Raw genomic sequence first — 26,503 nt, 5'->3', positions numbered from 1 at the left:
TTCCTCCACAGTGATTTCTGCTAGAGAACTTTGTGCTATTTTTAATGCCGTGTCGCCTTTATGCTCATCTGACGGCTGATCTCTAGCATTCAGGCATGTTGATTAGGTGCTGTCTCCTAGCCAGTCCAAACAGTTCAGGAGGACTAAAGAGACCCGAAGAAAGGGGGGGGAGAAAAAGTCTGGATAAAATACTGTGTATAAAATGTCAAATCACAATTTATGGCGACCCCTTATGGGGTTTTCAAGGCAAGAGACAGACAGAGGTGGTTTGCCTTTGCCTTCCTCTGCATAACAACCCTGGTATCCCTTGGTGGTCTCCCATCCAAATACTAACCAGGGCTGAAACTGCTTAGCTTCCAAGATCTGACAAGATTTATACCATGCTGCCTTCATAAGAACATAAGAAAACATAAGAACATAAGAAAAGCCCTGCTGGATCAGACCCAGGCCCATCAAGTCCAGGAGTCTGTTCACACAGTGGCCAACCAGGTGCCTCTAGGAAGCCCACAAGCAAGACGACTGGAGCAGCATTGTCCTGCCTGTGTTCCACAGCACCTAAGATAATAGGCATGCTCCTCTGATCCTGGAGAGAATAGATATGCATCGTGACTAGTATCCATTTTAACTTGTAGCCATGAATAGCCCTCTCCTCCATGAACATGTCCACTCCCCTCTTAAAGCCTTCCAAGTTGGCAGCCATCACCACATCCTGGGGCAGGGAGTTCCACAACTATGCGTTCCCTCCCAGATAAAGGATTGTGTGTGTGTTAAGTGCCGTCAAGTCGCTTCCGACTCACAGCGACTCTATGAGTCAATGTCCTCCCAAACATCCTATCTTTAAAACAGCCTTGCTCAGGTCTTGCAAACTGAGGGCCGTGGCTTCCTTGATAAAGTCAACCCATCTCTTGTTGGGTCTTCCTCTTTTCCTGCTGCCTTCCACTTTTCTCAGCATGACTGTCTTTTCCAGTGACTCTTGTGTTCTCATAAGGTGACCAAAGCACAATTGCCTCAGTTTGAGCTTCTAGGGTCAGTTCAGGCTTGAATTGATCTAGAACCCACTGATTTGTTTTTTTGGCAGTCCATGGTATCCATAACACTCTCTTCCAGAACACATAACAGAAAACCAGAAGTTGCCCCAAACCGCATGACTATGCCAGCCCACAGAAAAAATAACAGCACTCAAGCTAAGACTCTGGTTAGACTCCAAGAAGGAAGTTCCCAGATTTGGGGGGGGGGGGGAGAGAGTAGCTGAAAATGTTTGTCTACGGGATTTGGCAGACGGCAGCACCTTAAACTGAACACTGAGATTCTCACGATATCAGGTTGCCCACAGGATCCCGGGGCATCTTGTATGGAACGAGGCTTACTACTTGCCCAGCGGCAGCCGGCAATCTCCCGCCCCAACTCTCAGGCCTCCAATCTCGATATAATTTGAGAAGCAGGAGATAAAACGGGGAGCTGTCAATGGTGACGCTCTAGGAATATAGCAAACACCACAAAAATTTGGTGTGTGTGTGTGTGTGATAGAAAATCATATCCGTCGATATCCTCGACAGGTGACCTCTGAGAATCCTAGAGTTGGAAGGTGCCATAGAGGCCATGTAGTCCAACCCCCTGCTCAGTGCAGGATCAGCCTAGAGCACCACTGACAAGTGTTCATGCAGCCTCTGCTTAAAGACTGCCAGTGAGGGGGAGCTCACCACCGCCCTCGGCAGCTGATTCCACTGATTAACTACTCTTGCTGTAGAAAAATTGTCCCTAATATCCAGCTGGTAGCTTTCCACCCGTAATTTAAACACGTTAATGTGATTCCTCTCCTCTGCTGCCAACAGGAACAGCTCCCCACCCTCCTCTAAGTGACAGCCCTTCAAATATTTCAAGAGAGCAATCATGCCCCCCCCCAAACCTTCTCTTTTTCAGACAACATTCCCAGTTCCCTCAGCCTTTCCTCGTAGGACTTGGTCTCCAGGCCCCTGATCATCCTCGTCGCTCTCCTCTCAATCTTCAAAATCTCTGGGCATTTGCAATGGCAACCCCTAGGAGCATTATTTTGTTGGGGGGGAGATTGCAAGATTATGATCCCTCTTCTGAAAGATCTACCCATTTATGATTGGGTAAAAGACATAAATGTGCCCTTACAAGATCGCTGCCTCGGGGTCACTTCAACAACATGGGGAAGGGCCAGGGCTCAGTGGAAGAGCATCTGCTTGGCATGCAGAAGGTCCCAGGTTCAATCCCTGGCAACTCCAGTTAAAAAGGACCAAGCAGTAGGTGTTGGGAAAGACCTTGGCCCGACACCCTGGAGAGCCACTACCAGTCTGAATAGACAAGAATGACCTTGATGGACCAAGCACCTGATTTAGAATAAGGCAATGGGAAGGTGCTGTGGCTCAGTGGTAAAGCATCTGCTTGACATGCAGAAGGTCCCAGGTTCAATCCCCCGGCATCTCCAGTTAAAGGGACTAGGCAAGTAGGTGATGGGAAAGACCCCTGCCTGAGACCCTGGAGAGCCGCTGCCGGTCTGAGTAGACAATACTGACTCTGATGGACCAAGGGTCTGATTTAGGATAAGGCAGCTCCATGTGTTCAAAAGACCACGGCCAACCTGAGACCCTGGAAAGCTGTGTGTGTAAAGTGCCGTCAGGTCACAGCCGATTTATGGCAACCCAGTAGGGTTTTCAAGGTAAGAGATTAACAGAGGCGGTTTGCCATTGCCTTCCTCTGCATAGCAACCCTGGTATTCCTTGGTGGTCTCCCCTCCAAACACAGACCAGGGCTGACACTGCTTAGCTCCTGAGATCTGATGAGATCGGGCTAGCCTGGGCCATCCAGTCGGGGCAAAAGACACACAGAGGTGGTTTGCCATTGCCTGCCTCTGCGTAGCAACCCTGATAATCCTTGGTGGTCTCCCATCCAAGTACTAACAAGGGCCAGCCCAGCTTAGCAGCTGAGATCTGACGAGATCAGGCTAGCCGTCCAGGTCAGGCCCCCTGGCAAGATACTGCTGGAATAAACACTGAGCTAGCTGAGACAAACGGTCAATCTCACAGTAAGGCAGCTCGATTGGTTTAGATGCACTTAAAAGGGTTTTATGCTTTGTGATGTCTTCCTTTTTGATCTAAAGGCTGACGGGGACGGCAGAGGGAGAGTCAACAGGAACATGCAGTCTTTGCAATGTGTTTGGTGGCCTCTACACAGAAGAAAGCACCCAATTCTGACAGCTTCCGAAGGGGATCAAAAAGAGGTTTTTGCCACAACAGATAAATGGAACCTCCATGTTCAATGGAATGCACCTCTGAAAAACAGATGCTTGGGGGAGGGAGCCGAGGCGGAAGGCATCTTGGAAGGTTTTGGCTAGCCGCTGCTGGGAACAGGTTGTTGGATGAGACGGCCTTTTATTCTGACGCCTGCAGCGTAGTGGTTAAGAGCGGTGGTTTGGAGCAGGGGACTCCGATCTGGAGAACTGGGTTTGATTCCCCACTCCTCCACATGAGCGGCGGAGGCTAATCTGGTGAACCGGGTTGGTTTCCCCACTCCTCCACACGAAGCCTGCTGAGTGACCTTGGTCTAGTCACAGTTATCTCTGAGCTCTCTCAGCCACACCTACCTCACAGGGTGTCTGTTATGGGGAGGGGAAGGGAAGGTGATTGCAAGCCGGTTTGATTCTCCCATAAGTGGTAGAGAAAGTCGGCATATAAAGACCAACTCTTCTTCTTCTTATGGTACTCATCAGGTGAATGATAACTCTTACGTCGTGTCCAAATATATTTCGTGCTCCCACTCCCTGTTTCTATTTGGTCCCTTTATGTAGGTTTTGAGGGTTTTTTTGTTTTTTTTTAAGAATGCTATTGGCATGCACACATGCGAACTCAGCTACTTCAGGTTGTAGAGCTCATCCCGGGGTCTCTCTGACTGCGGTCTGATGCATCTTGACTGTAGGTGATGCTTACGCATGGCCCCAAATCCTACAGCTGCTTCCTGTCCATCCTGAGGTTTGCCAACCTCCAGGGGGAGATCTCCCACTATTACAACTGATCTCCCGACAACAGAGATCAGTTCCCCTGGACAAAATGGCTGCTTTGGAGGATGGATTCTATGGTTTTATATACTGATGAGGTCTCTCCCCCAAACCCCGCCCTCCCCAGGATCCATCCCCTAAATCTCCAGGTATTTCCCAACCCACAGCTGGCAATCCTATTCACCCCCCAACACAAACACCCACCCAGACACTACATATTGCTGAATACAGTTAAGACACAGCGATTGCAAGATTAACTCTTCCATTAAATACTTTGAGAAAAGGGAAATATATAGTCCAGCCATGGTGTCTGCCAACAACTTTCCCATAGGGTTGCCAGGCCCCTCTTCACCACCAGTGGGAGGTTTTGGGGGCGGAGCCTGAGGAGGGCGGGGTTTGGGGAGGGGAGGGACTTCAGTGTCATAGAGTCCAATTGCCAAAGTGGACCTTTTCTCCAGGGGAACTGATCTCTGTCAGCTGGAGATCAATTGTAATAGCAGGAGATCTCCAGCTAGTACCTGGAGGCTGTATGAGAGGGCAGCACGTGGCTCAAAAATAAATGATATCAAAAATCAAAAGTCAAAGTGCAAAAAATATATTGTGTATACATATATAAGGAAGTTCAAAACCAAACCAAAAAATGTTAATTCACACAATAGCCTCGCAGGGCTTAAGACCAATTCTTGCACTGATTATAACAACCTAAATATAGCCACTCCGGCTTTAAAAATCTAAATTCTCATAGAACGAAAGATACACGAATGAATTTACAATATCAAGGAAGGCCAACGGCTCATAATTCCATAATCATAAATGAAAAGCAATCACAAAGAGTAGCGAGAACAATTAGCAAAAAAGGTCCGCAGTAGGGTCTGTCCTTGAGACATATTATATATGTATACACAATATATTTTTTGCACTTTGACTTTTGATTTTTGATATCATTTATTTTTGAGCCACGTGCTGCCCTCTCATACAGTTACTACTATTCCCAGCATAGGTTTCCTATTCTTCAAGTACCTGGAGGCTGGCAACCCTAGGCACCCACCAAGTGTTTTTAGGAAATGGGCAAGGCCAGGTGGGGCATTTGTCCCTCGCAGCTTCTGTCTGAGCACTGGAGGTTTGATCGGCTCTGCAGTTTTTTAAATATGTCGTGTTGGCAGCAGCTGCCACCACAGTACAAGAATCTTTGATGTGTGACTGACGGCAAGCCAAAAAGGGAGAAAGAGAGACAGGAAGGTCCACGGGAAAGCTTGGCTCTCCCCAAAGGCAACCCACCCACCCACCCCCGCCACTGGCCCACAAACGTTTCCGGCCCCTTACCAGTTGATTTCGTTGTAGTCATTGTGAACTTCCCACCAGAAATAAAACCACACGAGCGTCAGGAAGAAAGTGAAGGTGAGGATTAAGAACCAGAGGCGTTCCCACTGCGGAGACAAGAGGGGGAAAAAACATGGTTTTTTTAAAAAAAAGACTCAAGGTGGGATAACAGAGGGGTAACTCTTGTGTGTGTGCAAAGTGCCGTCAAGACTTGACTTTTGGTAGTGACCCCAGCAAGGGGCTTTCAAGGCAAGCGAGAAGCAGAGGTGGCTGGCCCCTGCCTTCATAGAACCATAGAGTTGGAAGGGACCACCAGGGCCATCTAGTCCAACCCCCTGCACAAGGCAGGAAATTCACAACCACCTCCCCCCCACCCTCAGGGCAGCTGTGCTAACTAACATTCTGACTTTTATCTAACGAAGAGAGCTTCGACTCTCGAAAGCTCGTACCCTGGAATCCTTGTTGAGCGTCTAAGGTGCCGCTGGAGTCGAATCTTGCTCTTCTAGTGCACAGCAACACAACTACCCACTCGAAACTACTCCCATGGAGTAACATATGAAGTGGTACCCAGGAAGAGATCGTTCTGCTATCCGACCACCCCAGTGAAGAAAGTCACAGAATCGTAGAACCACAGAGTCGGAAGGGACCACCAGGGTCATCTAGTTCAACCCCCTGCACAATGCAGGAAATTCACAATTACCTCCCCCCCACACACCCAGTGACCCCTGCTCCAGGCCCAGAAGATGGCCAAAAAAGCCCCTCCAGGATCCCTGGCCAATCTGGCCTGGAGGAAAATTCCTTCCTAGCCCTAATGTGGCGATCAATCAGCATTACCCTGGGCATGCAAGAAAGAGCCATGAGAGCCAAACACTGACGCAACTGAGCCGACCTCTGCAGAGACTTCCTTGGTGGCCTCCCTTCTAAGCGTCGACCCTGCTTAGCTTCCGAGATCTGACGAGATCAGGCTATACCGGGCTGTCGTCCCTCCTGGATAACTCTTACAGGTGGTAAACTGCTGTCTGTACCCTATCATTTCTGAATACAGGTGAGGGTGTTTTTTTTTTTTTTTTTTTAAGGAATGGGCTTATTTATACTTACTAATGTTTCATAAAAACCTAACAAACAAACAACAGGTGAAAAAGAACCCTAGGTCTTTTATGCATGGCTGTTTCCCTCGTGGTCACCCCTCTGATGACTTTGGGTCTTTGTTTGGATTATGCACGCCGTTTCCGACCATCAGAGGTCGCCTCGCTCTCCCCCTGCATTTTCCCGCATTTTCCCCGCATTTTCAGGGACCTGTTTTACCTCGAATTTGAAAACGCAGGCAAAATGCGGGGAAACGCAGGGGGGAGAGCGAGGCGATCTCTGATGGCCGGAAATGGTATGCATAATCAAAATAAAGACCCGAAGTCATCAGAGAGGTAACGGCGAGGGGAAATGCCATGCATATAAAGCCATTGTCTACCCTTCTCCTTGACACTATAGGATTCTCTATAAAGGGGTGCTATTTTGTACCGAGGAACGACATGAGATATGACGGTTTTGGAAGGAACAAACGCAAACCAAGACGGCAGCGTTTACGCAGCTGACAAAGGATTTATCCTTGATTTATGCTGAACAAACACCGAAGCCATAATTATTGTGCAGAGCAAACAAAATGTACCCGTAGCTTCCACGTCAGACAAAAGGAGCAGTGATTTTTGGCTGCAAGGTGAGATGATGGTGGGGTGGGCGCAAGCAAATCAAACTGCTGTATACAGAATCAGACCCTCAGTTCATCAAGGTCAGTATTGTCTACTCAGACCGGCAGCAGCACACTATGGTCTCGGAGGGGTCTTTCACATCACCTACCTGCCTAGTCCCTTTAACTGGAGATGCTGGGGATCTTCTACACTTGAAATACTGTGTACAGTTCTGGCAAGAAGGTGCAGGAAAGAGCAACCAAAATGATCAGGGGACTAGAGCAACCACCCTATGAGGAGCGGTTGAAACGCTTAGGGCTGTTCAGCCTGGAAAGAAGGCGGGTAAGGGGAGACAAGATAGAGGTCTATAAAATTCTGCATGGTGTGGAGAGACTGGACAGGGAGAAGCTTTTCTCCCTCTCATAATACTAGAACACGGGGTCATCTGCTGAAGCTGGAGGATGACAGATTCAAAACAGATAAAAGGACAACACACAACACATAGTTAAACTGTGGAACTCCCTGTCCTAGGATGTGGTGATGGCTGCCAACTTGGATGGCTTTAAGAGGAGAGTGGACATGTTCATGGAGAAGAAGGCTATCCATGGATACTAGTCAAAATGGATACTAGTCAGGATGCATACCTATTCTCTCCAGGATCAGAGGAGCAGGCCTATTATATTAGGTGCTTTGGACACAGGCAGGACAATGCTGCTGCAGTCGTCCTGTTTGTGGGCTTCCTAGAGGCACCTGGTTGGCCACTGCGTGAACAGACTGCTGGACTTGATGGACCTTGGTCTGATTCAGCATGGCCTTTCTTATGTTCTTATGCATACCAAGCGGATTCTCTACAACTGCGCTACAGACACACACCCCAATTAGCCCCACATGCTTCAATGCAAGGTTACGCAAATGACCTTTGATCTAATGCGCTTGGAAAGAGAGAGCCTTGAGCGGCATCCCAAATGAGGCGGAGAGCAATTTTGATCAATAACTCAAGGAAGGAATTCTCAGGAGAGCCCATTAGCATTTTGCATCTATACGCGAGCATCCCATTTGGCTTTCGGGGAGGGGGGGCTGCTGTCCCATTTATCTTTCTGCTAGGCAGCTCTGATGGAAAGCCACGGAGAGGGGGGCCCCCATCGGCTGGCTGCGCAGAAACCCAGACAAATGCCTGCACAGCCAATCTGTATTTGAGACAGAAATGGGACATCTCCATCTCTGGGAGCAACTGCAGAGGGACGGGGCTTTATAAAAAAAGCAGACGCCGCTAATGGAAGACCTGATCTATGCGCCTCGGGGGATGGATATTACACAGGCCTGGAGCTGAGAATTTATTCCATGCAATTTGCAATCTGGGAGCCGTACATCTCGGGCTGATAGGACGGCGGCAGCTTTACAGCTTCATAAAACCTGTCAGCGAGATGCGGTCCTGGTCACCTGATCTTGGAAGCGACAGAGCGGCTACCAAGCCCCTGATTTTCTTTTTCAGGATGATTTTTTCGGCCACCTCAGTCCAAGAACTTTGCGGGATGGACAAACAGGATTCTCTCGCAGCTTCTGAATAATTCCAAGCTTAGCGTCAGAGGAGAGAGAGAGATCCTGACTGTCAGAGAATCCTTGTTCTCTGCATGGTGCAGTGGTTAAGAGCGGTGGTTTGGAGTGGTGGACTCTGATGTGGAGAACCGGGTTTGATTCCCCACTCCTCCACATGAGCGGCGGAGGCTAGTCTGGTGAACTGGATTTGTTTCCCCACTCCTCCACATGAAGCCTGCTGGGTGACCTTGTGCTAGTCACACTCTCTCAGCCCCACTGACTTCACAGGTTGTCTGCCGTGGGGAGGGGAAGGGAAGGTGATTGTAAGCCAGTTTGATTCTCCTATATGTGGTAGAGAAAGTCGGCATATAAAAACCAACTCTCCTACTACTACTACTTCTTCTACTTCTTTCAGCTGAAAATATTCTTAGGAGGCCCCAGGAAACTTGGGTCGTGTTCCAGTCCAGTCTAGTCCAGTCCCTTCTCCCAACTCCAGAGGACTAATAACAGAGTCCCTTGCACTAGGAGTAGGGTTGCCAACTTTGGCTTGGGAAATTCCTGGAGATTTGGGGGTAACACCCACAAAGGGTGGGGTTCAGGGAGAAGAGGGACCTCACCAGAGCACAGTGACATAGAGTCCACCCTCCAGGGAAAATGACCTCGGTAGCCTGGAGATCTGCTGCAATCCTGGAAGATCACCAGACCCCACCTAGAAGTTGGCGCCTCTAACTGGGAGGCACTTGGAAGTTGCGAGAGTCTCTCTCAGACCGTCTGAGCATGTGAGAAGATTCCCCCTACTCAAGTCCACGGCCTTTGCCAGAGGAGATGGAGAAGGGGAGGAGATTTCGAGAGCGACTGCAAAATGTCATTTTTATAAAGGTAATAGGGAAATAATATTACAGAATGGTACAGAAAGGTCCTTTAATAGGGGAGGGGCCGTGGCTCAGTGGTAGAGCATCTGCTTGGCATGCAGAAGGTCTGAGCAGACAATACTGATTTGGATGGACCAAGGGCCTGATTCAGTATAAGGCAGCTTCACGTGTCCATGTGTCATCTAGCTTCCAAAATCGGCCCCCCAAAAGTACGTCCTCTTGACAATTCGTGCTCACCTGTCTTCATAACAGCACCGTGGATGAAGGAGAACCCGAGAGGCAGTTGAATTCCCAGTAGTTTAACGGCCAAGGGAAAGTCTTCAATGGCCTTTCCCGCAAGCCAAACCCAAGATCCCGCCCTTCGGATCAAGCCCGAATTTGGGCACTCCTTGCCAAAACCGTGCGCCGACAAAGCAGGGGCAAATCATTGCAAAGGTTAGGCCCAGATGCTGCATTGTTTCAAGATTTACAAGCATGTTTCTTTCTGTCACTGTGTATCACACGCACACAGACCCCAACACAACTGCAGTTTAATTTTCTACCATCGATCGCCTGATCTTCCTGGCATCTCAATCCATCAGCCTCCAAACCTCTCTTGCAACCTGGCGCCTGGGGGTGAGGGAAGCAATCCTCTTGGGAAAGTGCATTTCACCTGCAGAGCAGTCGGCGATTCACAGTTAGAAAGGGGAGCCCCCACGTTTCTTCGGGCGGCAGGGGGGGCGTTGATGCCAGTTGGAGGGGGGAGGCCTCACGCTGCACTGATCCCCTTTCCCTCTGCTGGTACAGGCAGCAATAGTACCTGGAAGGGCAGCGGAAGGACACACCAGAATTCCTTGAAACGGGACCTTGATTTTGTCGAAGGCTTTCACGGTCAGAGTTCATTGGTTCTTGTAGGTTATCCGGGTTGTGTAACCGTGGTCTTGGTATTTTCTTTCCCGGATAACCTACAAGAACCAAGGGACCTTGATTACTTACCGAGAAGGTTCCTTCTCCTCTGAGGTACGAAGGGCATCTTGCAGATGGACGGGTGTTTCCGTTCCTGGTGCATAGATTGCAGGAAGTACAAAAAGATCGACCTCACCTCCTGTCCCCTGGCCAGAAACGCCCCTTCGTCTTCACTTGAGACTTCCAGAGCTATGTCGTATTCCAGGAGTAACCGCGGACAGGAATCTGTAAGGGTAATTTGAAAAGGACAACACAGGCCAATTTTCAGGCGCTGGGATGTTGTAACTTTAATGAGGATTAAACTGGAGTAACCTGCGGTACATTGAACTTGGGTCCGCTATCAAACAACAACCTTAAACTTTTATTTCTATTTTTATTCTTGTTTATTTTTGTTCACGCATTTCACGTGCAACTCGTCGAACAGGTAGCGTCAAGGTGCTCCAGTCTCTGCCCCAGGGTGGGGCCAAGATGCCCTTCGTAGCTCAGAGGAGAAGGAACCTTCTCGGTAAGTAATCAAGGTCCCGTTCTCCCTGAGGTGAAGGGCATCTTGCAGATAGACGGGATGTCCAAGAGCTAATCCGTCGGAGGGTGGGAGCCGTCTTCCGAAAGGACGTGTTGGAGCACCCGACGTCCGAAGGCAGCATCCGCCGAGGAAAAATGGTTCAGCCGGTAGTGACGCACGAAGGTCGAAACTGATGACCAGGTGGCTGCCTTGCAGATCTCCTCGACTGACGCCCCGTTGTCGAACGCCGCTGAGGTGGCGGTGCTGCGGATTGAGTGTGCCGTGATGCCAGGCGGGATAGGCCTGTCGCTGAGCCTGTATGCTTCCTCAATGCACTTACGCAGTGCCCTGCTGATGGCAGGCTTGGAGAGCGGTCCTCCCTTGTTGGGAGCGGCCACGGAGATGAACAGAGCGTCGGTCTGCCGGTATGGCGCAGTGCGAGTGATGTATATGTGTAGGGCTCGCCGCAGGTCGAGGGTATGCCATTCCTTTTCCCGTGGGTGTTTCGGGAGTGGCGCGAAGGAGGGAAGGTGAATCTCCTGCTGTCTGTGGAAGACCGTATTGACTTTTGGAATGAAGGTGGGGTCCGGCCTTAGGACCACCTTGTCCTTGTGAAAAACGCAGAGACCTGGGCGGGAGGACAGGGCGGCGAGCTCAGAGACCCGGCGGGCTGATGTGACTGCCATGAGGAAGAGAGTTTTCATGAGAAGGGCCTTCAGGGGTGCCTCGGCAAGAGGCTCAAAGTGCTGTGAGTACCACGTGCAGTCGGCAGGTTGGAAATCTGTGGACGACAGGAGGCGAAGGCAGTGAAAGGCTCCTCAGGAAGGTGAGAACGTGCGGATGCCTGGAGGTGGCGTAGTCTCCCAGGTGGGGAACGACGGTGGTGATGGCTGCTAGTTGTTTACGCAAGGTGGAGGGCCGCAATCCTTGTTGCGCCCCCTCCTGCAGGAAGGTCAGTAGTGCGGCCGTGGTAGGTTCCAGCGGGTCGAATCCCTTGCGCCTACACCAACGTACGAACGCCTTCCATGCGGAATTGTAAATGCGCTGGGTGGAAGGCCGTCTGGCTGCCAGCATAGTGGTAACCACCTCAGGAGTGTTAGCTAGAGTATGGAAACAAACAAGTAAACCCTCAATTATAGAATGGAGAGAGAAAGTGTGGTTATATATGAGGATGGCCAGATTAACGGAAATTCTGCATGGAAATGATTTGGAAGAATTTAAGTTAACATGGTTTAAGGCCACCTCATATTGGGATAAGTTGGCAAAAATGGATTTTACTTTGTTATTTAGTGAGCTATAGAAAATTATTTTTTAAGCAATATTAGAATTTAGATAATTAATAAATAAAGCTACCGGACACTTCTATGGAAGTCATGGTGATGGGTCACTTTTGGTGGGTGGGGGGAAAGGGTATTTTCTTTTGATGAATGTATTAAAAAATGAAATGTATTCAATATGTTATGTGAATACCCTTTTATATCTATATTTTTTTTTCTTTTTTCTTTTTTTTCTCTTTTCTTTTTTGTATTGTAAAATTTAATTTAAAAAATTTAAAAAAAAAAGGAGTGTAGCTTAGATCGAGGAGCCTTTTCCTCTCGATACCCAGACGGTCAAGCAAAACCAATCTGGATCCGGATGCAGAATCGGCCCCTGGTGTAGCAAGTCCCTGGATACTGGTATCCTCCACGGTGGCTGGATGGACAGCTCCTGGAGAGTGGGGTACCAGGGCCTGCGTGGCCAGTCTGGAGCCACGAACAAGACTGTCGCCCCTTCTTGTCGCAGCTTCTGCAGGGCTTTTGGGATGACAGGAAGAGGAGGGAAGGCGTAGAGTAGCCCTTCTAGAGCTCATCCCGGGGTCTCTCTGACTGCGGCTTGATGCATCTTGAATGTAGGTGATGCTTACGCCTGGCCCCAAATCCTACAGCTTGGTTTTTGATGTTCTGACATGTTTCTGTGTTCTTATTGAATTATTGTACATGTCCTTTTGTTTAAATACTGAAATGTTCTAATGTTTGCCACAAACAGCGGGCCCTGTTTGGGTGGAAAGCTGGCAAAGAAATGCTAAATGATGAATAGGGCTTGGGGAGCCAGCATGGTGTAGTGGTTGAGATTGGTGGTTTGGAGTGGTGGACTCTGATCTGGAGAGCTGGGTTTGATTCCCCCACTCCTCCACATGAGCAGTTCTGTGCTGGCCAATGGCCATAACAATAAAATGGACATGAGCAGTTGGTGCTAATCTGGTAAACTGAATTTGTTTCCCCACTCCTACACATGAAGCCTGCTGGATAACCTTGGCTTCGTCACAGCTCTCTTCCAGCTCTCTCAGCCCCACCTACCTCACAAGGTGGGGAGAGGAAGATAAAGCGATTGTAATCTGCTGTGAGACTCCTTAAAGGTAGAGAAAATCAGGGTATATAAACCAACTCTTCTTCTTTTATTGTTCATTTACTTAAAAAAAAAAAACCCAAAAGACACACAAAAAGGTTTCCCCAAAGTCATCACGGCCCTAGAGCATGTGTGAACTGTAGGAGGAAAGAATGTGAGATTTAACACCGGGAATAGATTCTGGACTGTATGATGCCAATTGCTAAATGATGAATATGAGTTGGAGAGCCAGCGTGGTGTAGTGGTTAAGCAGATGAGCAACAATACACAACAGCAAAGTAAAACTATCACCACCACCCCGTGAATCTTTGTATGTCTTTACATACAAAGCCAGCGAGGTGTAGTGGTTAAGAGCGGTGGTATGGAGTGGTGGACTCTGATCTGGAGAACTGGGTTTGATTCCCCACTCCTCCACATGAGCGGCGAAGGCTGATCTGGTGAACTGGATTTGTTTCCCCACTCCTCCACATGAAGCCAGCTGGGTAACCTTGGGCTAGTCACAGCTCTCTTAGAGCTCTCTCGGCCCCAGCTACCCCACAGGGTATCTGTTGTGGGGAGGGGAAGGTGATCGTAAGCCGGTTTGATTCTTCCTTAAGTAGTAGAGAAAGTCGACATATAAAAACCAACTCTTCTTCTTCTTCTCCTCCTCCTCCTCCAGAATTCTTCATCAGACTACATGTTACATATTTTTAAAAAGAAGGAGAAGAAACAGGAAAAGGAAGACACTTAAGGACCTGATGTGAAATCCTGGTGTTCAGCAACTCTGTGCTTTCCACATTCGCTGCAGGGGTACCTCTGGTATCCAGCGACACCCTGCTTTTTTATGAGCAACAGGCAATAAAACAGTGACGTTCTCCAAAAAATCAAGAAGAAGACAGCAAGCGGCTCTTAGTAGCGGCTGCTGAACGGTTTTTTGCCATTGACTGGCCCTGCTTTCCTCCAAACCCCACCAGGCCCAAGAGATTAAATAAATCGAGGGTGACAGTCAGACCTCGGGCGGGTTTTCCCCGGCGGCACCACAACTGTGAAATTCCCTGCACAGAGGACCTCAGCCGGAGCTCAGCCAGCCCTTTCTGTTTCCCAGAAGAGGGTGACGGCCGTGTCGTGGCAGAGAGCTTTTTTTTTTCCAAAACAAAAAAAATGAGCCGCTGGGGCTCAGGAATCTTTATAGATGACTTGCTAATTTGGCTTCTGCCGCTTACATAAGAGGCACAGTTTTGCAATCTGCTTTCAGCTGGAAAAAGCAGAATGATAATTCAGGCCATCGGTTAGAATTAGGGTTGCCAACTTGGGGATGGGAAATTCCAGGAGATTTGGGGGGAGGGGGAGATCCTAGGGAAAGCAGGGTTTGGAGAAGGAAGGGGAGGGACCTCAGCAGGGTATAATGCCATAGAGTCCACCCTCCAAAGCAGCCATTTTCTCCAGGGTTGTGTGGAGATCAATTGCAATTGCGGGATAGAACCATAGAGTTGGAAGGGACCACCAGGGTCATCTAGTCCAACCCCCTGCACAATGTAGGAAATTCACAACTACCTGCCCCACACACCCCCAGTGACCCCTACTCCATGATCAGAAGACGCCAAGATGCCCTCCTCCCTCTCATCATCTGCCTAAGGTCATAGGATCAACATTGCTGACAGATGGCCATCTAGCCTCTGCTTAAAAACCTCCAGGGAAGGAGAGCCCACCACCTCCCGAGGAAGCCTGTTCCACTGAGGAACCGCTCTAACTGTTAGGAAATTCTTCCTAATGTCTAGACGGAAACTATTTGGATTTAATTTCAACCCAGCAGAAAACAACTCGGCACCCTCCTCTGTATGACAGCCCTTCAAGTACTTGAAGATGGTTATCCTATTACCTCTCAGTCTTCTCCTCTTCAGGCTAAACTCATTGGGGTTGGCAGACCTGGTTAGAACTCAGGCCTGTTAGAATTTTTTACTAATTGATTCTCTCCATCCAATGCATTTTTTTCCTGCCTTTCTTCCAAGGAGCTTGGGACAGCATAAGGGTTTCTCCCATCCCCATTTCACTGTCACAACAACCCTGTGAGTTAGGTTATACCGAGAGGAATTGGACTGTGTGACCAGTTGAGTCACCCAGTGAGATTCACGGCAGAGAAGGGTCTGAACCCTGATTCCCAAAACATACAAAAATAACTTTTGAAACTGTTCCCAACGGCAGCATAGTAAAAACCTGACTTTAATTATTAACACACACACACACACTTTACTTTGCTTATTTGGTTGATTTTACTTACTTCATTTATACCCCACCTTTCCCCCCAATGGGTCCCCAAGGCAGCTTACAACATTCTTCTCTCCTTCATTTTATCCTCATAACAACCGTGCGAGGTAGGTTAGGCTCAGTGGGGGTGACTGACCCAAGGTCACACAGCAAGCTGCCATGGGAGAACGGAGACTCAAAACTTGGTCTGTCAGACCTTAGTCTTATATTCTAACCACTATGCCACGTGGGCTCTCACACACTCTCCATTTCCTGCATCTTACTGTCAGAACTTGAACCCAGATCCGGCCCTACGCATAGAGCACAGGCAAGGATTCCATCTGAGCACCAAAAAAAAGGGACTACAGCCTAGAAGCCAGGCCCGGGCAAAGTTGGGCATCTTCTAGATGTCAGCAGAAAGACCCACGGCTGACCGGAGCCCCCCGAAATTATGGTGGGAGGGTGTCTTTTTATTGATGAAGGCACGGTATTCCACAGACGGACCTGAGGCTGCAGACCACTCCCCAGCTCACGCACCCTGCTCCCTCTGGGACCACTAGGCAGCGGTGCCAACAGTGTTGGAGAGTCACAAGAGCTGCCTCGGACCAGCGTGCCCAAGTCCTTGCCAACCTCCAGGTGGGGACTGGAGATCTCCCGGAATTTACAACCGATCTCCAGATCGTAAAGACTAGAGAGCCAGCGTGGTGTAGTGGTTAAGAGCGGTGGTTTGGAGTGGTGGACTCTGATCTGGAGAACCGGGTTTGATTCCCCACTCCTCCACATGAGCGGTGGAGGCTAATCTGGTGAACTGGATTTGTTTACCCGCTCCTACACATGAAGCCAGCTGGGTGACCTTGGGCTAGTCACAGCTCTCTTTTTAGCTCCCTCAGCCCCACCTACCTCACAGGGTGTCTGTTGTGGGGAAGGGAAGGTGATTGTAAGCTGGTTTGAGTCTCCCTTAAGCGGTAGTGAAAGTCGGCGTATAAAAACCAACTCTTCTTCTTTTTCTTCCTTTGGAGAACTGATTCCTGTCGCCTGGAGAACAGTTGTAATTCCGGGAGCTCTCCAGCTGCCACCTGGGGGTTGGCAACCCTACTCAGCGCTCTGCGTAACTCAAACGCGTTCTTCCTTTGGGGCAAATATTTTCCAGGCGATGGGAAGGCACCACCTCCTTCCACCCCCGTCTCTCGTTCCACTGGGCCCAGAAAGCTTCCCCGAGAGCCTCTTGAGTTCAAAACAAGAGATTCCATGAGGCTTGCCAAGTCCACGGGAGCGCACTGGTTGAAATGCACCCCGGAGGATGGAGAGAATCAGCAGAAAAGGGCAAAGGAGGACAGGCAGGATTCGGCAGGAGGGAGGGAGGGAGGGATGGAAGGAGCAGGCTTATTTGAGTCGTCTCGTTCGCCAGTCTTGACGCTTGTGGGCAGACACATCGCTGAAGCAGAACCGGCACAGGGAGGGCGAGGGTGCGCACAAGTCAGCGGAAGAGGATGCGGAGAGCGAGACAAATGCGCTTCTACATAGCACAAGGACGAAGCGGGCAGGGAGGGAATTTTAATGGGGGGGGGATGCGCTTGCCTCAATTCCAAGGAAGCGTTTCTTCACCCGTTCTTACATAAGAACATAAGAAAGGCCATGGTAGATCAGACCAAGTTCCATCTAGTCCAGCAGTCTGCTCATCTAGTCCAGGTGCCTCTAGGAAGCCCCCAAGCAAGACGACTGCAGCAGCACCATCCTGCCTGTGTTCCACAGCACCTCATATAACAGGCATGCTCCTCTGATCCTGGAGAGAATAGGGATGCATCAGAAGAACATAAGAAAGGCCACACTGGATCAGACCAAGTTCCATCAAGTCCAACAGTCTGTTCACACGGCAGCCTACCAGGAGCCTCTAGGAAGCTCACAAACAAGATGACTGCAGCAGCATTGACCTGCCTGTGTTCCATAGCACCTAATATATTAGGCATGTTCCTCTGATACTGGAAAGAATAGGTATAGGAATAGAGGGCCACGGCTTCCTTGGAGGAGTCGATCCATTTCTGCTGCCTTCCACCTTCCCCAGCATTATTGTCTTTTCCAGTGACCCTTCTCTTCTCATAATGTGACCAAAGTAAGAACATAAGAACCTAAGAAAAGCCCTGCTGGATCAGACCCAGGCCCATCAAGTCCAGCCGTCTATTCACACAGTGGCCAACCAGGGGCCTCTAGGAAGCCCCCAAGCAAGACGCCTGCAGCAGCATTGTCCTGCCTGTATTCCACAGCACCTAATGTAACAGGCCTGCTCCTCTGATCCTGGAGAGAATAGGGATGCATCATGACCTAGTAGCCATTTTGACTAGTAGCCATGGATAGCCCTCTCCTCCACGAACATGCCCACTCCCCTCTTCAAGCCTTCCAAGTTGGCCTCAGTTTAGTCCTTTTGGCTTCTAGGGCTTGATCTGATCTAGAACCCTCTTTGTCTTTTGGGGGGTCCACGGTGTCCATCAAACTCTCTTCCAACCCCACATGTCAAAGGAATCCACTTTCTTCCTGTCAGCTTTTTTCACTGTCCGATTTTCACATCCATACATAGTAACAGGGAATAGTATGGCATTGTACAGCACGAATCAACTTGACCTCATCCTTACTATTACCTGTGTAAAAAAAAAAAAAAAAAAAGGCCACATTTATGTTTCAAATGCTTTTTAATGTTTGAAAGGGAGCCAGCGTGGTGTAGTGGTTAAGAGCGGTTGCTTGGAGCAGTGGACTCTGATCTGGAGAACCGGGTTGATGTCCCCACTCCTCCACACAAAGCCAGCTGGGTGACCTTGGGCTAGTCACAGCACTCTCTGAGCTCTCTCAGCCCCACCTATCTCACAGGGTGTCTGTTGTGAGGAGGGGAAGGGAAGGCGATTGTCAGCCGGTTTGATTCTTCCTTAAGTGGTTGAGAAAGTCGGCATAGAAAAACCAACTCTTCTTCTTCTTTTGTTGGTTTCATTTTGTTGTTATGTTTGGGCCTTGAATTGGGGGGAAAGGTAACATAGAGATGCTTTAAATAAAAGAAATAAAACTCTCCCCACCACCAACGGCCTGTCTATGCCTCTCCTCCACGCATGAGAACGGCACAGCCGGCGATGCAGCCCAAGGAAGTTGTCGGCCTCGGCACGGCCCAAACGGGATGATTCCGTGTGATGTGTACGGATGCTGCCAGGAGAACTGGAGGGCGGTTTTCTTGTTCCCACCAAACAAAAATAACCGGCATAGTCTATGTATAGCCAACCCAGGGCTACAATTAATATCACCGAATTGGCCTTGCTCAAGAGAAATGTCACAATGCAAAGACCTTACAGTGGCACCTTGGGGCGTGTGCCCAAGAGCATGGACAGCACAGGCGGGGGGGGGGGGCTACTTGCAGAGCATTAAACAGAACCTTGCCATGTTCTGATCTCACAGAATCCTAGAGTTGGAAGGGACCACCAGGGTCATCTGGTCCAACCCCCTGCACAATGCAGGAAATTCACAACTACCTCCCCCCCCCCCCACACACACATCCAGTGACCCCATTCCAGGTCCAGAAGATGGCAAAAAAAAAAAAAAACCTCCAGGATCCCTGGCCAATCTGACCTGGAGGAAAACGCCTTCCTGACCCCAAAGTGGTGATCTATCGGCATTATCCTGGGCTTGTAAGAAAGAGCCACGAGAACCAAGCACTGACACAACCCTTCCTGCCCTCCCTCTCATGACCTGCCCAAGGTCACAGAATCAGCATTGCTGACAGATGGCCACCTAGCCTCTGCTTAAAAACCTCCAGTGGAGGAGAGCCCACCACCTCCCGAGGAAGCCTGTTCCACTGAGGAACTGCTCTGACCGTTAGAAAGTTCCTCCTGTCTAGACGGAAACACTTTTGATTTAATTTCAACCCGTTGGTTCTGGTCCGACCTTCTGGGGCAACAGAAAACAACTCGGCACCCTCCTCTATAAGACAGCCTTCAAGTACTTGAAGATGGTTCTCATATCCCCTCTCAGTCTTCTCCTCTCCAGGCGAATGATTTCTTAAGATCTCTCATGGTGCTCTGGTCATTGGGGGGTGGGGGAGGCCTTTGAAAGAAGTATCTCCAAGGATGAGGCAAGATAGTCAACAGCTGTTTTTAACTCTTGCACAGAGGGGACCCACATGGTGCAATAGCCCCACCTGACAAGAGGCTGCTGGGCAGAAGGCCAAGGGGACAACTGCCAGTGTGGCATAGTGGTTCGAGTGTCAGGCTGGGATCTGGGTTCGAATCCCCACTCATGCCATGGAAGCTCGCTGGGTGGCCTTACGCCAGCCCCACACTCTTAGCCTAACTGACCTCACAGTGTTATTGTGAGGATATAATAGAAGAGAGCGATGTAAGCTGCTCCCCATTGGGGAGAACGATGGGGCATGACTAAACTAAATAAATAAAAGCCAAGCTCCCAACCAGGAGGGACGGCTACTGAGAGGACACCATCATATCTCCTGCCCTGGCAATCTTATCATACCAATCGTGATCTTTTAAGGAATCTTTCAGTAACAAAGAGCTCTGCCGCCGTCCATTCAAGCCCGATTGGTGGGCAGAAGAAAATGGGGGCCTCTCTTTTCCTCACTGGATCACCGAACTCCACTTAGCATCAACGGGAAATGGAGCTGTCTAAGAATTGATTCGGCCCCTGGCTGTGCTTTCCCAGTCGGAACGCCTAAATTTAGCTCGGGTGCATCGCTCTCCATTACTCCTCCGTTCCCTGCCGGGATGCAACGGCAGCCATCGAGAACTTGCCGACAAGGCGTGATGCCCGTTATCAGAGAGCACGTGCAGCCAATGTCGGGGGGCCAAGGCAGACGTCCCAACATTTATCCTTAAGACTCGGCTCCACACCGTGCAAGAATTGCAAAAGCGGTGGTTATTCAGTGATCCTTCCAGCTTCAGCATACATCCCCATCACATTTGAACACCCACTTTAGGGATCAGAAGACTGCTTTTCTTGTAGAACCTGCTGGATCAGACCATGGCCCATCAAGTCCAGCCGTCTGTTCACACAGTGGCCAACCAGGTGCCTCTAGGAAGCCCTCAAGCAAGACGACTGCAGCAGCACCATCCTGCCTGTGTTCCACCGCATCCAATATAATAGGCATGCTCTTCTGATCCCGGAGAGAACAGGGATGCATCATGACTGGTATCCATTTTTACTAGTAGCCATGGACAGCCCTTTCCTCCATGAACATGTTCACTCCCCTCTTCAAGCCTTCCAAGTTGGCAGCCATCACCACATCCTGGAGCCAAGGGTTCCACCGTTTAACTTTGTGTTGTGTGTTGTCCTTTTATCTGTTTTGAATCTGTCACCCTCCAGCTTCAGCAGATGACCCCGTGTTCTAGTATTATGAGAGCGGGAGAAACAGAGCCAGCATCTTTAAACAAAGCCAACATCTGAAGAAAACAGGACTTGGTCCCAAAACCACCGTTTTGCATTTGCTCAGAACCGTGTCCAAATAGCCTGCCAATTGCTGAAGGGTTAAAATCCCTGAACCGTTCCTCCTCTGTACAGGTTAGTCATTCTACTATTTCCTGAAATTTAAAAGAAAGAAAGAAAGAAATTGGGGGCGGCAGCTGAGAAGCTCATCAAATTAATCCTCCTGAAACAAATTCCCCGGCCTTTGTTCAGCTGTTAAAACAAAAAGGGTGATTAATAGCTAATGCTTTGAGAAGGAAAGCGATTTGAACTGCTGCACAGTTGGGGAAAGGAGAGATGGAATCCTCTGACTCTGGGAATCATTTATTCCAAAGGCAGAAAATAAATATTAGCATGTCAAACACAGCCAGAAATTCCTTACCGGCATCCTATCGAACTGCAGGAGCCGCGGCGTGCTTTGGAATGATCAATGCAGGAAGAACACAAATAACTCTCCCATTCAGGTCACGGCGTTTCGGCTTCAGCTGGGCCCCCAGAGTCCCATTGGTAATTTACAGGTGAGCATTGTCTATCCAAAGCAATCTATCTTGCTCAAAAAGATACCTTTGTCTCTGGGTTTTTAACTCCTTTAATTTACAAGGGCAGCCTATGCCAGATCAGACCAAGATGCCGTCAAATCTGTCACAGTGGCCAACCAGAAGACCAGAAGAAGACCCCCAACACAGGAACACATGAAGCTGCCTTATTCAGAATCAGACCCTTGGTCCATCAGAGTCAGTACTGCCTGCTCAGACCGGCAGCGGCTCCCTAGGGTCGCAGGCAGAGGTCCTTCACATCACCCACTTGCCTAGTCCCTTTAACTGGAGATGCCGGGATTGAACCTGGGACCTTGTGCATGCCAAGCAGATGCTCTACCACCGAGCCACAGCCCCTCCCAGGAAGACGGGGGGCACCGTCGTTTTCCTACCCCAATATCTGTTAAATCAGAAGAGAGACTCTATGGGTGACCACATCTGTGTTTCACACAGAAGGACCCAGACTGGAATCTCCAGCCGAAGGATTTCAGCAGGTATTGAAGACTGCCTCTCTTTACCTGAGACCCAAGGAACACTTACGGTCAGAGCAGAAAATACTGAAATTTGGTTTACGACAGCTTTGCATGTTCGTACAGGAATGCTCAACTCTCTCCGAATTTGCAAGCTGCATAAAGCCACTGTGGCTAGAAGAAGAAGAGTTGGTTTTTTATACCCTGATTTTATCTACTTTTAAGGAGTCTCAAAGCGGCTTACAATTAATTAATAAGGCGGGGTCTTAGGTGCCACCAGGAAGGAATTGTTTAGTTTAGGAAGGTTTTTAGTCTTTTCTGATGCGTTGTGTTGATATTTGATTGCATTCATTATGTTAGCCGCCCTGAACTGGATGGCAGGGTACAAATAGTTTTTTATTATTATTATTTTTTAAATTACATGCCAACTCAAAAAATGCTATTTGCTACCAAAATCAAACATCATTAGATCCTTAAATATCCAGCAGTTGCTGCAACATCGGAAGAAATGGAGAAGGTCCGGCGGGAACAAGTTCATTTCAGTTGTAGTGCAGAGTCTCTGGGCACTGGAACCAGCATAAGAAGAAGAGCTGGTTTTTATATGCCCATTTTTCTCTACCTTTTAAGGAGAATCAAACCAGCTCACCATGTCCTTCCCTCCCTCTCCCCACAACAGACACTCTGTGAGGCAGGTGGGGCTGAGAGAGCTCTAAGAGAACTGTGACTGGCCCAAAGTCACCCAGCTGGCTTCATGTGGAAGAGTGGGGAATCAAACCTGGTTCTCCATATTAGAATCTGCCACTCATGTGGAGGAGTGGAGAATCGAACCCGGCTCTCCAGATTAGAGTCCACCGCCCATGTGGAGGAGTGGGGGATTGAACCCGGTTCTCCAGATCAAAGTCTGCCGCTCCTAACCACTGCACCCCACTGGCTCTCTACTGTTCTGCACACAGAGGCCAATGGGCAAGATTTCTACGTATCTGCCGACAAAATGGCCAGGAAAAGTTTATAATGCCCCCCAAGCAGGTCAGAAAGTTTGAAATACTTTGCCCTGGCAGGACAGAAGCCCTTGAACCACCACCGTCGTAAACAGCTTTCTTCTCTCTGGGGGTCTGGAACGGTCGCACGGTGCATTATCGCAGCAGGTTCATTCCTGAGCCGAGGCCCGAGAAGACGCCCGCATCGCAGACAGCTGGCTGCTAAAGAAGAGCGGAAGCAGCTCGTCAGATTAGCTGCTCCCTCGCTAGGCACGTCGGTGAAGCAAGGAGCAGAAAATAAAAAAAGACACTCAGCGCCAAACCCCCTGTCAGCTCCCCATCCTTCAAACGCTACCTTGCGGAGAGCTAGCCCGACAGCTGGGCTGAGGCTGGTATGGCGGCGAGAGCGTCAGACTAGGGACCCAAACAATCAGGGGGCCAGAGCAACCACCCGAGGAGGAACGGTTAAATCGCTTAGGGCTGGAAAGCGCTTAGCCTGGAAAGGTGGTGGTTAAGGGGAGACATGATAGAGGTCTGTAAAATGATGCATGGTGCGGAGAGAGTGGACAGGGAGAAGCTTTTCTCCCTTTCTCAATTGTCAGAAATCATGAGAGCCAGCGTGGTGTAGTGGCTAACAGCGGTGGTTTGGAGCGGCGGACTCTGATCTGGAGAACCGGGTTTGATTCATCACTCCTCCACATGAGCGGCGGAGGCTAATCAGGTGAACTGGATTGGTTTCCCCACTCCTGCACACGAAGCCAGCTGGGTGACCTTGGGCTAGTCACTGCTCTCTCAGCCCCATCTACCTCAAAGGGTGTCTGTTGAGGGGAAGGGAAGGTGATTGTAAGCCGGTTTGATTATTCCTTAAGTGGCAGAGGAAGTCGGCATATAAAAACCAACTCTTCTTCTACTCTCATACTAGAACGCATAAGAAACGCCGTGCTGGATCAGACCCAGGCCCATCAAGTCCAGCAGTCTGCTCATACAGCGGCCAACCAGGTGCCTCTAGGAAGCCCACAAACAAGACGACTGCAGCAGCATTATCCTGCCTGTGTTCCTCAGCACCTCATATAACAGGCATGCTCCTCTGATCCTGGAGAGAATACGGATGCATCAGAAGAACATAAGAAAGGCCACACTGGATCAGACCCAGGCCCATCAAGTCCAGCAGTCTGTTCACACAGTGGCCAACCCGGTTCCTCTAGGAAGCTCACAAACAAGACGACTGCAGCAGCATTGACCTGCCTGTGTTCCATAGCACCTAATATATTAGGCATGTTCCTCTGATACTGGAAAGAATGGGTATAGGAATAAAGGGCCACGGCTTCCTTGGTGGAGTCGATCCATTTCTGCTGCCTTCCACCTTCCCCAGCATTCTTGTCTTTTCCAGTGACCCTTCTCTTCTCATAATGTGACCAAAGTAAGAACATAAGAACCTAAGAAAAGCCCTGCTGGATCAGACCCAGGCCCATCTAGTCCAGCCGTCTGTTCACACAGTGGCCAACCAGGTGCCTCTAAGAAGGCCACAAGCAAGACGCCTGCAGCAGCATTATCCTGCCTGTGCTCCACAGCACCTAATATAACAGGCCTGCTCCTCTGATCCTGGAGACAATAGTATCCATTTTGACTAGTAGCCATGGATAGCCCTCTCCTCCATGAACCTGTCCACTCCCCTCTTTAAGCCTTCCAAGCTGGCAGCCATCACCCCATCCTGGGGCAGGGAGTTCCACAATTATACTATGCATTGTGTGATGAAATACTTCCTTTTATCAGTTTTGAATCTCTCACCCTCCAGCTTCAGCAGATGACCCCACGTTCTGGTGTTATGAGAGAGGGAGGAAAGCTTCTGTCTAGTGAAATCCGTGGTTTAGCAGGGATTTAACCCCAGCTCTACCTGATCCCCAACCATTTTGAGCCTTTGGGTGGTGGAGCGTGAGAACAAAATAGCTGCCGCAGGAGGCGGAGCTGACCACAAAACGCCAGGGGGCGAGGTCACGCAGAACTCTCACGCCAGCGCTTCAAGATTTCAGGCAGAAGCTCTGTTCAACAGGATGTCTTTTATTCTGCACGGCCAAGCGGAAGCTCTGTTGAGTGCAAGCCCTACCTGGCCCCGCCCACTTCTTAAAAACACCTGGCGGGTGCCAATAAAGATGTGGGCGGGTGCAATGGGGCCTATGGGCGCAATGTTGGGGGCCCCTGCTCTAAAGCACTATACTCAAAAGAGTTTCCGTCTAGACATTAGGAAGAATTTTTTAACAGAGCGGTTCCTCAGAGGAACAGGCTTCCTCGGGAGGTGGTGAGCTCTCCTTCCCTGGAGGTTTTTAAGCAGAGGCTAGGTGGCCATCTGTCAGCAATGCTGATTCTATGACCTTAGGCAGATCATGAGAGGGAGGGCAGGAAGGGTTGTGCCAGTGTTTGGCTCTTGTGGCCCTTTCTGACATGCCCAGGGAAATGCCAATTGCCACTTTGGGGTCAGGAAGGAATTTTCCTCTGGGCCAGATTGGCCAGGGATCCTGGAGGATTTTTTCTTTTTTGTCACCTTCTGGGCATGGAATAGGGGTCACTGGGTGTGTGTGGGGGGGAGGTAGTTGTGAATTTCCTGCATTGTGCAGGGGGGTTGGACTAGATGACCCTGGTGGTCCCTTCCAACTCTATGATTCTATGACCACATTAGTTCTTCTGCTTGCTTATTATAAACTAGAAATCAAATGCCAGTAACAATCCCGTCCCTCGAAGCCGACGTTATCGTTTAAAATCAAGAGGCCGCACGCTGGCATTTCCACAGCTTTGATTTAGCTTCCCATGCGGCTCGGCACAAGCGAGTTAAAAAAAGAAAAGCTACATTCGCTTACTTTTCCAATTTGCATTCCTGAGATAAAAGGGGAATCTTCTAAGCGTGGAACAGAGAAGATGTGCTTTACGCTCAAGGCCGACAGGCTTCATCAAACCCTTCGCCGCTCAACATGTAATGTTCTCCTCGGGGCTTGCTATCAGGAATGAGCCTGTCTCTCTAGGGCTGTATCTCTCCGGCGCTCAGAGCAACAGCCAAGAGCTGCACTCCCTTCCTGCTTCCCAAAAATACTTCTATGAAAAGCACAGGCATAGAAGAAAAAAAGGGTTTGAGCATAACACAGCTCAAAAGCTCGCTGCTGAACTGGAAAAGGCAGACTGAGAACAGGACAATGGACGCCACACTGGAACGGAATGTTACAGAACGCACTTTGCACATGCTCAGGGACATGCTGCCAATGAAAACTGTATTAACAACATGCCAATATGGGAAAAAATACCAGCTTTGTGTTTAAACGCGCACAGTCTTTCTTTCTTTCTGTTCTTAGAAGAAGAAGAGCTGGTTTTTATATGCCGACTTTCTCTACCACTTAAGGGAGAATCAAACCAGCTTACAATCGCCTTCCCTTCCCCTCCTCACAACAGACACCTTGTGAGGTAGGTGGGGCTGAGAGAGCTCTAAGAGAACTGTGACTAGCCCAAGGCCACCCAGCTGGCTTCATGTGTAGGAGTGGGGAAACAAATCCAGTTCACCAGATTAGCCTCCGCCGCTCATGTGGAGGAGCGAGGAATCAAACCTGGT

At 49.5% G+C, this 26,503-nt stretch overlaps 1 protein-coding gene across 1 annotated transcript in view; it reads right to left on the bottom strand.

The window, feature by feature from the left end:
- Positions 1-26,503, bottom strand: part of GDPD5 (glycerophosphodiester phosphodiesterase domain containing 5) — an 85,437-nt gene that overhangs the window by 41,482 nt on the left and 17,452 nt on the right. The window contains 1 exon segment of the mRNA XM_056858456.1: positions 5,342-5,445. Coding sequence (XP_056714434.1) covers positions 5,342-5,445 — 104 coding nt within the window.

The sequence above is a fragment of the Euleptes europaea genome, chromosome 12 (genome assembly GCF_029931775.1).
Source record: "Euleptes europaea isolate rEulEur1 chromosome 12, rEulEur1.hap1, whole genome shotgun sequence".
Lineage (NCBI taxonomy): Eukaryota > Metazoa > Chordata > Lepidosauria > Squamata > Sphaerodactylidae > Euleptes > Euleptes europaea.
Note: the sequence above shows the minus strand (reverse complement) of the source record. Positions and strands in the feature narration are given on the sequence as shown.